The following is a 14032-nucleotide window of genomic DNA, read 5'->3' on the forward strand; positions in this document are numbered from 1 at the left end:
TCAGTCAGTGAGGGACACCAATATATGAAAGTAAATAGTAAGAAAAAGGCACTTAAGAGGTGAATACATATAACCTACACCTACTGCTTGGTAGATTTAACTCCTCTTTCAGTGTTTCTAGACTGTATTTATACAGTTTATACTAGAGTAAATTGCCCCAAATACAGCTTATCATTTAGCCTATAAACGAGGGCTTTAAAGGGGCATTTCTACATTCAGCCTGTAATATTACCTTGTAGGCAGCTTGTCTCATAAACTGCTTTGCAGGCTGCTTCCAAATAGCAGGCACTGTAATGACCCATCTTACTTCAGTGTTTTCAAAGTCCGAGCCTCCTTGGTCACTGAGTTCCTAAAAAAAAAAAAAAAAAAAAAAAAAGGAAAATAGAGGTGAATGCAAAATGATGGGTCTCTACTTTACAGGAGAACATTATTTTCTGTTGGCTCTGGTAACAGTAATCCTCTTTTCAATTTTTCTTCTGTTACATCCATGCTACAAATCAGAATTACTTCCAACCTGCCAAGAATGCTTTACTATGCCAAAAGGTGGGATTAAGGTTGAAGCTTTCTCAAGGAGGCCTACAGAAAAGTTTACTGCTCAACATACAGAAAATTTGGCTTTTGCAAAAGCAGCAATTTACAGAATTATGTACATTCTTAGCCATGGTATGGGATTTGCTGTAGCTTGAAGAATTCACACTTACATTTTGATTAATAGAGAGAAAAATATTTGGGGTATCACTGATGAACATTTATGTTTTACAATCTGGATTTTTCAATGACTTCTTTATACACCACTTACCTTTAAATCAATTTTTTATAATGCAGTTAACAAGGGGAAGTTATAGTTAACCCCTTTAAAAAAATGACTGATTGGTCCTTCAAAATTTTGCTTTAAGCAAACATTCAAGACTAGTTTAGTACTTTTATTGTCCTTTTTTTCCCCCTTAAAAAAGAGGAAAGTCTGTACTGCATTTGCAAATTAGGTGACATACTGACATGTTTTGGGCAAGGTTCCAAGTAAAATGTCATTACCATATGTCCTATCTAAATCTCCATCCAAACAGAGAAAGGTTCAGAAAGGTGGACAACAGGCCTTTAGAATATAAAAAAATGTTTCTGCATGTGCTGAGCCAAGGTGTTGTGTTTGTTTAGCTATGCTGCACTTCAAAAATCCATGCTGGAAAAGTAGTACCATTATACTGCACAGGGCACCACAGACACATTACAGTCCAAAGTAACAGCCCACTCACATGGCTTGTCTAATTAGTTCCAGGATTCACCCACAAATGCCAGGGATTTAGTTATTAACATCAGGAAAAGGATGTAGCCCTGAACAGGCAGCACAGCAAATATATGGGATTTTATCCAACATTCATATTTGCTAAGACTATCCCCAGACCATGCACAGGTCCAAGTCTGTGACTTTACAATCAAGCCCAAAAAAATATAGTTCAAGATGTCTTTGACAAGACAAGGAATTTGAGTTGTAGTGGCAGGATTGTTTCTCTCCAGCCATAAGGAACAGACTGGCATCTCAGAGAAAGTAAATTAAACCTATTCAAAAAAGCAGGTTAGCTTTTAACCATAAGGCTATTTTAAACAACACTTGCTTGGATGAATACTCTGATTTGACCCAGGAATTGGTCTGCTTACACTGACATTATAGTGGCATGTTGGAAGCCAGTGTTTACTTAACTCACAATTGACTGTTTACACAGGATTTAAAAATCTCAAAACCTGTTTACTGGGGACATGTATTCCATTGGAGAATAAGAAAAACAGTCTTGTGATCCAAGAAGAACACTGCAAGAAATGAGCACTGCAACATTTCAAATCAGAAATGGAAAATTATAAGCTTTTTAATTTTCTTGTCAAATCAACCTTTTTTTCCATTAAAAATACGGCAGAAAATATCTAAACCAGTAAAAAGCTATTCAGAACTCTGCATCACAGTGATGCTATCAGTGATCAAGCTTGACCTGTGCAAGGGGAAATTACTTCAGGGTATTGTGAGCTCTCCAGAGTCCACAGCCTGCCTGGAGTTTCTACACCTGCCTTACTTTGTTTACATCAAATACTACTTAGGTCAAAGCTTGGCAAGGTTGAAAATATTAAGCTCATATTTATACTAGTTATAAATACAGCAAATCTTGATAAGGAAGCATTACCCCACCTTTAATGCCTGTTCCTTAAAGAACTGCAGAGCATAAGCAAATATCTCAAGTGCTTTGACTTTTTTGCCATTTGCAGCTGTCAGGTCTGTCTCCATGGTAAGATTCTACATGAAAGAAAATAACTAGAAGTTATTAAAAGAAAAAGGCAAACATCAAATTAATTCCCACTGCTTGAGGACAGGGAACTCTTCATTATTCACCCGGTTAGGAAAAACTGACAAAACTATTCTGAAGAGGATTTAACTCATCACTTGAATTTCCTGGAGCATGACATTTTGCTGCTTATTTTAGACTTTGTTTTTAAACACTTTCCATGCCTACAGATAACTGCAGGCAGAGAGAGAAATATGGACTAAATAATTGCAGTACATGTATCTGTAAATAATTGCAATGAAGCTGCCGATGCAAGATATTTAATCCAAGTTAAGAGTTAAAAGAATAGAATTTTGTTTTCCCACCAACACATGAAACCAGAAAACACCTCAAAACAGAAAGTATTGGCCTATTCCCAAAATTCTAGAATGGACTAAAGACAAAAATACAATCAGTAGGAATAATGTCAAATTAACAGCCTGACTGGCACTTGCAGTTCTGGCAACGAAATTCTGGTGAATTTGCTCTGCTGCTCTAGAGCTCAGTATAGCTCTTACATCCCATTTCTGCTACCAGATTTGTTGACCAAACCAACCTCATGCAGACTCGCCAGACAGGACATGAAGATCTAAGCAAAGCAGATACTGAACTTTTAAGATCTACAAGGAAGGCTGGCAAGATACAGTTGCCAAATGCAGTGAGAAACAATATGAATCATAATGCTAACTGAAGAGTTCAATTTATTCCATCTACTCTCTAAACTTAGAAATGCTTCACTTCTAGTTGACAATTTTCAGGCAAAAATCTAGTACTGTTCAGAGGAAAACAACCTGAGCAGCAAACACAGTTTGGATATTACTTACACCACTGGTATGTAGCTTCATCTTGAACTTTTCAAAATACAACCAGTGCTTTGATTCAGAGGGATCCAAGTCATGGTAGTAGTCTCTTGCTGCATAGCCAAAGCTATGGAACTTTCTCTCTGGTGTTAGGAGGATAGTGGTTGGTGTCTTCTGATTGGAAACACCTGGATCTCCACCTTCCCATCGTCTGGCCAAAGAGTGAAACAGCTCCAGTTAGTGATGCTCAGTTTTAGAGCAGCAGAAAAAAACCAAGTGTATCATGAGAAAAAACAAGTGTGCTGGCAAATTGTACAGATTGCTTTCCCCTCCAAAGATAGTAATTTCAAACCATATAATACCAAAATCAAGGGGTTTTATTCCCACCTAAGAAAAAAAGACTGCAATTTTCATTTCAGGTAATTCAGTACATTTTTGCAGTTAGTTTGTAATTCTTAAGGATATATCCCACTCAGATAAGAACACAGATTCCCTGAAGTAAGCCATACACAATTAAGGAAACAGTTTTGTACTTAAAATTTCTACCTAAGCCAACACACGTAATAAATATTGCAGAGAAAAAAAACCAAATCAAGTAATTATCCAAGAAAACTACGAATAAAACCCTAAATACGGCCTTTCCAATTGTGATTCAGACTTCATGAATGGTTACTTGGCAAGAGATATTTTTCCCATTCTGAATTAGGGACCTGCTTAAGTCATCTGCACATCACCACGGGGAAGTTGATTAAATCCCCATTTCTGTCCCAGAATACTCTCTGAAACAAGACAAGCCAGTTCAACCCACATCTGATCATGTGCCTCATTTCCTAGAACCTGAAACTCTGAAGGCATACATGCCTGCAGATGTTGAGCTCTCTGCATTGCACTTTCTACTCATGTTAAGTTGATGGATTTTGTGTTTCAAATGCCCAAAATGCTCTACACAAGTTTTAATCTGTCAAAAATGAAGCAGACTTCCCTGACGTCAAAGGATCTCAAAGGCACCAAAATATTTGTCACTACTAGTGAATAAAACTATCCTATCTCATCAAGATTGTGAAGGTATCTTTGGGGGGTTACTCATGAAAGTATTAAGGCAAAAGTAACCCAACGCTGCTTTCACAGAACGGATAAGGAAATAAATAAGGAAATAAATAAGAACATTGAATATGGGAACACCCAGCAGTAGGAACAGAAGGGGGGCATGGCAGGACAAAAAGGTCAGACAGTAGAAGGTTGTAGAAACAGCTGGGAGCATTCCTGTCTCCTCATTTCTCCATCACAAAAAAAATGCAGAATGGAAGAAACTGACTTTACTGTTCCTCCCCCCACCATATACAAGTACTTTCTGTATGAGAAACAAACATTTACCAGAAAATATTTTCTTAAAAAGGCATCAGTGGAAAATCTGTTTATGCTCTCAGACATAATCATAACATAGCTCAAACAGGAGCCAAGTTAAGATCACACAGGCAACTGCATTCATTATTAAACTACATGTCGATTGCTTTTTCTAAAGATAGCAAAACACACTTTCAGAATATACTCCTGCCAAAGCCCTCATTCTGAAGCATAAAAAGGCTGCCTTGCTCTGTGGTAGCTGTTTATGGACATAGGAAGAGCATGTAGAAAAAATAATTTCCATTTTACTCTCAGAAACAGTTGAATCCATTGAAAATTAATTGACCTCCAGACCAAGGCAGAAAAGTGACATGGAAAACTGCAATCTAAGGCGTTTGTACTTGGCAAAACAACAAGGAATGGGATCTTCTGAAGGGCTGGGAGCCCCTCAGAGCATTCAACTGGATCAGACAGAGCAAAATCTCTTTTTTTGCACAAGCAGCAGAGAATAACATGTCTGAACTTCCTTCAGTGCAGAAGAGAATTCCATTGCCCTGAAAGCAGAAACAGCATGATGAGGAGTGGAATGATTTCCACATTCATCCACTTGAAAAAACTTCCCTAAACCTGCCTAGTTCCGCTGCTCAGCCCCTGAGCTATAATCAGCTGGCAAGGGCTCTGCTCCAGGTCATTTCTTCTAACCTGCTGCTAGAAATGCACTTGGTCAACTCCAAAACCTTTGAGTAGGTGTTACAGCAAACATATGGTTCCAATGTGAAGAAGCTGGGATCTCACAGCTCATGAACAGAAAACACTGCTATTGCACCAGATTGTTAAATCCCACACACCCGCTGCAAGCAGAGAGGAGACAGACTGATATCGTTTTTGCTTGGAATCATTAATGATTCATTCTGAGTCACTGGTGGGAAATGCCATAAATAGGCTGTGGCTAATAACAATGCTTCTTTGTTTCTCATTACGGCCAGGCACATTTTCTCTTTCCGGAATAAGCACGCTTAAGGTGCAGTTTAAATGAAGACAAATTTATGTTCAGTGCTACAGGATGAAATTTTCAAAGCCACCTGGAGAATTGGATGTTCGCTTCCTGATGAGTTTCTGATGGAAACTGGACACGGTAATTGCTCAGCATGTTCTAAAGCCCTCGTCTTGCATTACTGTTCAGTCACAGAAACGACAGTACGGAAAGAGAAGGGGAAGCATGACTTTACCATTTGCAATCAGAGATATAAAAATATTCCCATGTGATGTTTTTCTAGAGAGAAGCAGATGCAAAAGCAGGGGAATGGTAACTCCTGGCTGCAACACTCTTCCCAGGTGGAGCCTGGCCTCGCTCCAGTTAGGAGAGGATTTTAGTCAGTAGGGCTAGGACTGCATCACCTTCGTTTGCAGATTTCTTTCATGGTACCAATACAGGCAAAATAATGGTAATAATGCTGTTAGGAAAAATAAAAATAAAAAGGAAATGCCTACCAAAAGCATAAACCTATACAAGCCAGAATTGTGCTAAATGCATGTAGGGGATATTTTTGCAGAGCAGAACCACAGTTAAATAACTATTCAAACAGAACCAAAGTAGACTTCTTTCAAATGAAAACATATGCGTTCCTAGGTTGATACAAAGTGGAGTATCTCAACAGAGATATAAACAATATAGACCTGTTTATAGCCACAGAGCATCTAACTGTATACTAGAAGTGAAAATAGAGACAAGAGAGTCAGAAAAGGAGCATGAGGTTATATAAAGGTTAAAGACACGCCCTTACTCGCACTTCAATCTGGCTAAGACAGACCAAAGAGTGACTTGTGCAGAGTGATGAGAATTCGATCCAGAGCTGCAGCTCCACATTCAAGGAAATGAAACACTGGGGTCATCAAAATGCAGCTGAGTGCCACCAGCAGTGTGTATGCAGAAAAAAGGCAAGTGTGTGTCTCCCAATAATTACAATCAGACAGGGAAGAGAGGGAAAAGGAAAAAACCTGAAGGTTGAAGTTGCACTGAAAAGAGACAACATTCTCCCTCCTTCCAAAGACAGACTGCAATTTGTTTCATAGCCACATGCATTTTTTCATTTATTCTTCTCCATTTGTGAAATACTCCCATTCAGTTGGATGCTATTTAGCCAGTAGCCAAAACATCTGTAACTTCATGTAAGTGCATATAAATCAAGAGAAGTTTTTCAAAACTGTGTAATATCTCATATATTTCTTCCAAATGAGACACATTCACTTGTTCTACAGCAGCAAATATTCCTCATGGCTCTGGCACTGCCCTGCTCACTGAAGTGCTGAGCTCATGGCCAGGCTGTTCAGATGCCTTTACTCCAGTCTCAAGTTATGGTGCAAACAGCACTCGTAACACGTTCACTCTGCAGAAAAGAGTCTGAACCACAGCTACCTTTAACAGAAGCTGGGGGCACCTATCAAGCGTTGTCAGTACTACCTAAAACTGATAAAACAGTAACCAAGGTTTTGCAATCGAAGTGAAGTCATTCATTGAACATTTACAAACCCACACCCAACTCCAAACATGCTGAGATGAGTGAGGCTACTCATACATTAAAAGATAAATAGATGCTTAAAGAACTTTGTTAAGTCAATGCTTATAAACTCATTTTTTTTAGCACTGGTCATCACAGCAAAGCAGATGCTTAAAAAACTTTGTTAAGTCAATGCTTATAACCTCATTTTTTTTAGCACTGGTCATCACAGCAAAGAAACACACACAGTCAAAAACATGACTTTGTTTGCCTACTAATTACACAACAAGAACCACGGCACTGCTGGCACTACACTCAAACCTGGTGCTAAAGCCCCATGTGTTCACTTTTCCAAAGCAGAACCTTCTAAACAAACCCATCTTACCCTTTTAGAGAAAAGCAGCTTTGTTAAAGGTAGGCAGAAATCTAAGTATCTGGAAAGGATCAACACTAAGGAGGGAAGGTGGAAAAAATGTTAGGAAGTAGAGAGGACCATGCATCACTGGTATGCTTTATTTTAAAGTAAACATTCTCGATTGCCGCTGGGAAGCTACATTTACTCTGCTGAAATATTTGTAAGTTATCCTACATGTAAGCCTCATTATACACAGAGTTTGAGCCCCTTAATACCTTCTGAACTACTGAAGACTTATCTTAATAAATATACCCTTCTTTTAATTGAATTTCTTTATTTCATGAGTATGTATATATAAATATATTTAAAGATATTACATGTATTATTTGGTAAGTCAATTTCAATTATATCTTGCCAAAATCCCTCCTGGACAGAAATACCTCTTTTAAAAAAAATTAAAATAATTCTTGGTATTAAGATATATTCCATTGTTAGAAATACCTGTTGGAAATATGAATGTATCTCCCCCTCACCCAAAAAATAAAAATGTTCCCCCCTTCTGGTTGGAAACACATGAAGTAATTTATTTAATTTCTTTCAACATCAGTATCTCATATAATAGCTACACAGGTCTGAAATCACAGTCATGCTGCCATTACTACACAAGGAAGAAAACGTCGTGTTTTCAACCACAAGCAGCAAAATTTCAATTAAGATTTGGAATATACTGCAAGCACCTGGATTTCAATGTCCCAGTGACTGACAGCAGGAAGCCCGGTAAGGAGAAGGGATTTCTCCAGGGAAGGAGAATCTAATCTATAACGTGAATCCAAGAGCAAAACCAGGTCCTAAGGTAAAACTTGAGTCCAAGGCACTTCAAGGACTTCCCTAGAAACAGCAGTGATTTCACACAGTAAAATCTCCACAGAGTTTAAAGAACAACACAGAGTTGTTCTAAATACAATTTAGGCTTGCTCAGATACAGCTTCAGAGATGTTTTCTCTCATTACATCCAACTTCTTTAAGAACTTTAATTAATTACTTGCTGCCAGAAGAGAATAGGAATTGATAAAAGTGGGTTCCAACTTGCCCACCCTGAGAGCTGTCTGAGACAGCAACACAGAGCCTGTCCTTTGACTTCCAACCTCAGGCACCTTCCTGTACTGCTGAGAGAACAAGAGATGGCTGAAATGCAGAAAAGACCTCGAAAGCATTACTTGTCCATCCTGCAAATGATAGATATCTTTGCAACTGGATGGCATAACACCATTCCTAATTCACTCTCCTTTAGACAGTATTTCAAATCCCTCAGCTGCAGTGCATCTTTGAAATACTTTGCAGCCATGCACAAACCAGCTATGCAGACCGACTGCACAATCAATAGTGTCTGCTGAGATTTAGGGAGCTGCATTCAGCTACCACCTTTGCTTAGAAAAAATGCAGTATGATGTCACACTGGACTGCAGGAAATTAGGCTTTTTGACCTTTTGTTCTCAGCATTACAGCACAGTACCTACTTCTGTAACAGCAGCCTTGAACCTCTATGGCTGAGCTTTTCATATATACATAGTTTATATCTAAAATTATCTATATCTTGCTCTTGTTACAACATAGTAATTTTAAATATACTTTAATAAGAAATGTGTATGTTTTAAGTTATAAATAACTTTTTAAAAAAGACTATAAAATATTATAACAATGGTTTGTAGGGCAAACCTTTCAGGTCGCTGCCATAACAGTTTTTGCATTTGTAATTGCATAGACTTGTATTGTGCTGATTTAATCTAGAAATTTAAAAATAAACCCCCTACATCACAGCATCTAAATCCTGTCCTTTACATACATATAACACAGACAGATTTCACATCAAAATTTCATTTTCACATTCATGACTGTTGATTGTTTATTTCGCAGTATCAATGGATCAATATCATAGATTTGATTCAAATTTAATGCCACAAAGCTTGAATCAGCCAAAGGAACTCCCAGTGGAAGTACCCAGGTGTTGTACACCCAACCATACAGGGTGTGATTCCACAGGATGGGCAGCTCCTGGATGCCATGACCCTTAGAAAATCAGTCTCTGAGATAAGGGCATCCTGACTTAATTATTAAATCTGCTCCCTGAACAATTCTCGATATTCACTGAACCCTCCTTTTACTCTGTCATTTTGTAAACTCAGCAAAATGAGAGGGGATGTGCTCCCATTGACTACTAAAGCAAATCAGAATACAGTAAGATGCAACAAAAAGTCACAACCACGAGAAATCTGCACACTGTGGTATTGCCAGACAAAACCAGACACTTCAGGCTCCTGTAGAAAATATTGACGGCTACTGCAGGCAACCCATGTTATCACAGTCACAAACTAAATGCTGCATTGCAGACCTTACCTCATTACATGAATACATTCTGGCTCCTTGGTGAAGCTGTAGGCGTAGCCACTGGATGTTGTGCCAAAATCAATAGCCACAACAACAAGAAATAACTGTTCTACAGCATCGTCTGCATCAGAGTCCTTCTGTTAAACAGCACAAGCAAAATAGACAGGGTCACTGATCAGAATCATTGTAACCTGTCAGAAGTTTTGCTCTGCAAGACCTGCACATCTCTGCAGTGAAAATCAGGACTGACTTAAACTTGCCTTTGTGACCAAAGTTGATACCAGAAAGCTGCACATTCCAATGGAATTGGAAATTCAATACATGACTCAACATATATGCTAGAGCTTTTTATACATGATTTTCTAATCAAAGCTTCCTTCATACTGATTTTTGGAGTACTTCTTATCCTGTATTATTAAAACTTACGGGTTTAGGGATGGGGGGTTTTTTTATTTTTTTTTCTTCCTAAACTGATCAACTGAAGAATATGTTTATGCCTATTAATGTGGTATATTTGGGACTTACTTGCTGATTTTACAACTTAACTATGTCATAACCTTGAACATGAAATACTATTGCCATTCAAAAATAACGGAGACAAACCCATCCACCCAAAATACAGCAAAATAAGCTTTGTATCCCATGATATAAAGAAGAATTTATGTAACACCTATTTAGCCAGCACTACATGCATTCTTTCCTCCTGCCTCTGCTAGAATGTGGGAAGCTTTTTGGCTGCTTATGATGAATTTGAATCCTTCTCCCTGCCTTTTACCTGTATTCCTGCAATCCCTGAAAAGCACAGTCAAGGGCAATATGCTCCAGACCCTTCACCAGCCTTGTTGCCCTAAATCCACCAGGGCTGCTCAGCCTGTACTCTCAGAAACACTTTGAAGCAACTGTTGTTATCTTCCACAGAGGAGCTGCCAAATGTCTCACTCTATGAGCAGTGTTCCACCATATTCCGCACACATCTCTGTTAATTCCGTATCTCCCACTTACTGCACGTTTCTGTTGTACCCCTACATTTTCCAAGATCACTCCATACACCTGCTACTTGAAATGGAAAAACAAGAGCAGTAAGTTTTGGTCTTAAATATGAAAGATTTGTTTGGATTCTCCTAATAAAGCTTTATCAACTAGGACAGTGTCTTCCTCAAAGAGTTTAACCAGCAAATCTAATTGAAATAGGACATGATTCATCGATATGACAGAAGTAAAAAGGGAATTTCAAGAGAATATGAGAAAGAAGGGAATAAAAGGCAAAAACCATGAGAGACAGCACTGGAAACCCTGAACATGGGTTTCTGCACAACTCTGAACTTGAATCAGAAAGCTAAGGCAGAAGGCTGACAAGGATAAAAATGTGTTCTGAACACGATGCTTTGCAATAGCATGAAATACACTGTGCATGTACTGTGTTACAGTACGTATATCATACTGGTGATCTTAAAAACGGGTGGGAGTTAAGTTTTAACAGGAGTTTATCAACAAAATCAGCATGATGTACAAGAGACTAAAACACACTACCTATGGGACATTGTCTTGCTTCTTAAAGCTCACAGAAGTGGCTATTTTCCTTAAGAAATAAAACCAGTTAGTTCTATTTTGAGCTTCTACCTCTCTCTCAGAGCAGATTTTTTTCTCCAGGAATTTGCGTTTTACTTTTGAGTATCATATATATCCTTCTTTTTCTCTGAAAGGAAGACGACTTATCAGGGGCTGCCTAAACAAATCAGTGATAAAGACAAGTACAGATTTTGGGAACCCTGAGGATCAAGTCCCTGTGTTTGATATAAAAATATGCAGGAGCAAGTCTATGAGTATAGCAAATGAAAAACGGCAAAACTAGGAGCCCAATGAAAAGGAATGAGAGCTCTGTCAACAACCCCAGTGTGACCAAAATCTCACTTCATACTATGGATAGCATAAAGGTAATCAGTATGGAGGAAATGACAACTTTCCAAATAAATTATGTCCCACTAAACAGGCACAAGAATGTAATGTCAGCATACAGAATATGTTAAGAGTGCACTTCTTACCACAATGTGTGATGGAGACAGTGGAGTTATTCCAGGGTCTCCCAAACTTTTGGCTGGTGATGAGTAAGCAGATGTGGAAACTGCATCTAAAAAGAAACAAATACTCATCAGTGTCAGTAAGCAGAATGAGTAGATACAACAGTTACTTTGCATACTGCTAAACTGTTTTCCAGTTGTAAAAAATCTGCTAAAACAGAAAGCAAATTCCACAGCTGCCATCTAAAATACATGTTTTGCCCTTAAAACATCCTAAGACACAACTGCAGTTTAGGTTTCAAATGTTTGTCTGACCTTCATGACAAACTACCATTATTTTATTACATTGTCATGTGCATCTTAAAAGTCTTCCTAAATATATTAAAAAATCATAGTTGGTACAAGCAGCTTGAGCACCACACACTGCCTAAGATTTAAATGTATGAATGTAGAAACTAAACACAAGCTGTGAGATCCAAAAAGACAGACTCATTTTCAAGAAAAAGAGGAGTTGAGAGCAATGGGACAAAGTAGGAAGAATAAGTTGCAATTTGTCCATCCTGAGCCTTTATTCTGAAACTTTCCCAATACTGTCTCTGTTTTTATCCTTCACTACACTCTGCACTGAAACATCTTGCAGCTGTTAATACTACTGCAGGACAGAATCCAGCTGGGAAAAAGGAAAGCATTATTAACAAGTCATCAAAGAAATATTTCTACCCAGCATACAATACTAAAACTTCATTTAAAGGAACAGACCAAAGGAGTGACAAATACTGTAATGCACTACTTTTATTTTTCATTCTGTTATTTACACTGCTGATGATAGAAAAGGAAATGGCTTATTAAAACAGTTAAGCACTGATGGCTTAGATGGATTCATATATACCATGTACTCTTATGAAGAATGCAATAGTTTATCACAATGGAATGTACAAAAGGTACCACACACCCTGCCCATGCTCAAACTCCTCTGCTCCCAAATTTAAGCCCTGAGCTTACTGAACTCTCTTCTACAGCATAGAAGCTATAAGTAGATGTAAAGCAGAATGATCTAATAGGTCTCTGAAGATTTATTATTAATAATAAATACTAAATAACACATTTCAATGTATTTTTATCACCTACTTGGATGCATCACGCATTTATTCATAGCATGTTATTCCTAGACATGACTGACAATTCACAGCATAACTCCAAGATGACACCAGAGCTGCTCTCCAAGACCTTAGAATTACTTAGTGAAGAATCCTGTTGTTCTTGGTAATCAAGTATGTGTTGTTTCCCAGGGAAGATTCAAAAACCATGCAGTGGGCAAGTAGGAGATAATGCTCCCACAAGAAAAAATCTTCCTCCAAATCTTAATATTGCTCTTGTAACATCATTTATTTCTTTAAGTTATAACATGCATGCTCAGCCTGATTTTCAGAAGCATTTGCAGAAGCACAGCATTTGCATTTTCTACACAAGTTCTCCAGGAATATATTAAGTCACTCCTCTTGCAGTGAAGTACAAAAAGTCACAGGCCAAATGCGACAAGCACAGAATCTGCTCGGTTCATTAAGATATCTTTGGAACAGATGCAGTTATCAGCCCCCTTTGTGCAATTTTTGCCTCTTAATTTTTGCACCAGCAACATGCTATTTATTTTAGAATTGAAGAACAGTATTTCGACACAGAAAGAAAACCAGAGAATTACTAACAAAATATATTCCTTGCATCCTGCTATCATTCCTGGCTGGACCCAAACCAGTACTTCCTGAGCAGACCAGGGCATTGCAACACTGACTCAACATCTTTGGAAACTGGCACTTTACCACCACTTAGGATGCTGACTTGAAGCACAAAAATGTAGACATCAAATCACTGTCTGTGTGTTTTCAGTGTTTCACTTTGCCACTAATTCTTTTGGTTACCTGTTTCGGCGCTCATGTTTCAGAGTTGTGCTGGAGCAGATCCAGAGGAGGCCACAGAGATGATCAGAGGGCTGGAGCACCTCTGCTATGGAAACAGGCTGGGAGAGAAGGCTCCAGAGAGACCTTAGAGCACCTTCCAGTACCTAAAAGGGGCCTACAAAAGAGTCAGAGAGGGACATTTTACAAGGGCATGTAATGACAGAACAAAGGGTAAGGGCTTTAAAATGAAAAAGGGTAGATTTCCATTAGACATCAGGAAGAAATTCTTTACTGTCACAGTGGAGATGCACCAGCACAGGCTGTCCAGAGAAACTGTGGCTGCCCCATCCCTGCAAGTGCTCACAGCCAGGCTGGACGGGGCTTGGAGCAACCTGGTCTAGAGGAAGGTGTCCCTGCCCATGGCAGGGGGT

General features: G+C 38.5%; 1 protein-coding gene across 1 annotated transcript in view; it reads right to left on the bottom strand.

The window, feature by feature from the left end:
• HSPA12A (heat shock protein family A (Hsp70) member 12A) overlaps nt 1-13758 on the bottom strand; it is a 41311-nt gene extending 27553 nt beyond the window's left edge. The window contains exons 1-6 of the mRNA XM_008629379.2: nt 13623-13758; nt 11731-11816; nt 9698-9825; nt 3131-3317; nt 2174-2278; nt 233-349 (exon numbers count right to left, since the gene is read on the bottom strand). Of these exons, the coding sequence (XP_008627601.1) occupies nt 233-349; nt 2174-2278; nt 3131-3317; nt 9698-9825; nt 11731-11816; nt 13623-13638 (639 nt within the window). The 5' untranslated portion in view covers nt 13639-13758. The remainder of the gene's footprint in view (nt 1-232; nt 350-2173; nt 2279-3130; nt 3318-9697; nt 9826-11730; nt 11817-13622) is intronic.
• Nucleotides 13759-14032: the final 274 nt, after the last annotated feature.

The sequence above is a fragment of the Corvus brachyrhynchos genome, unplaced genomic scaffold (genome assembly GCF_000691975.1).
Source record: "Corvus brachyrhynchos isolate BGI_N302 unplaced genomic scaffold, ASM69197v1 scaffold783, whole genome shotgun sequence".
NCBI classification, from domain to species: Eukaryota; Metazoa; Chordata; class Aves; order Passeriformes; family Corvidae; genus Corvus; species Corvus brachyrhynchos.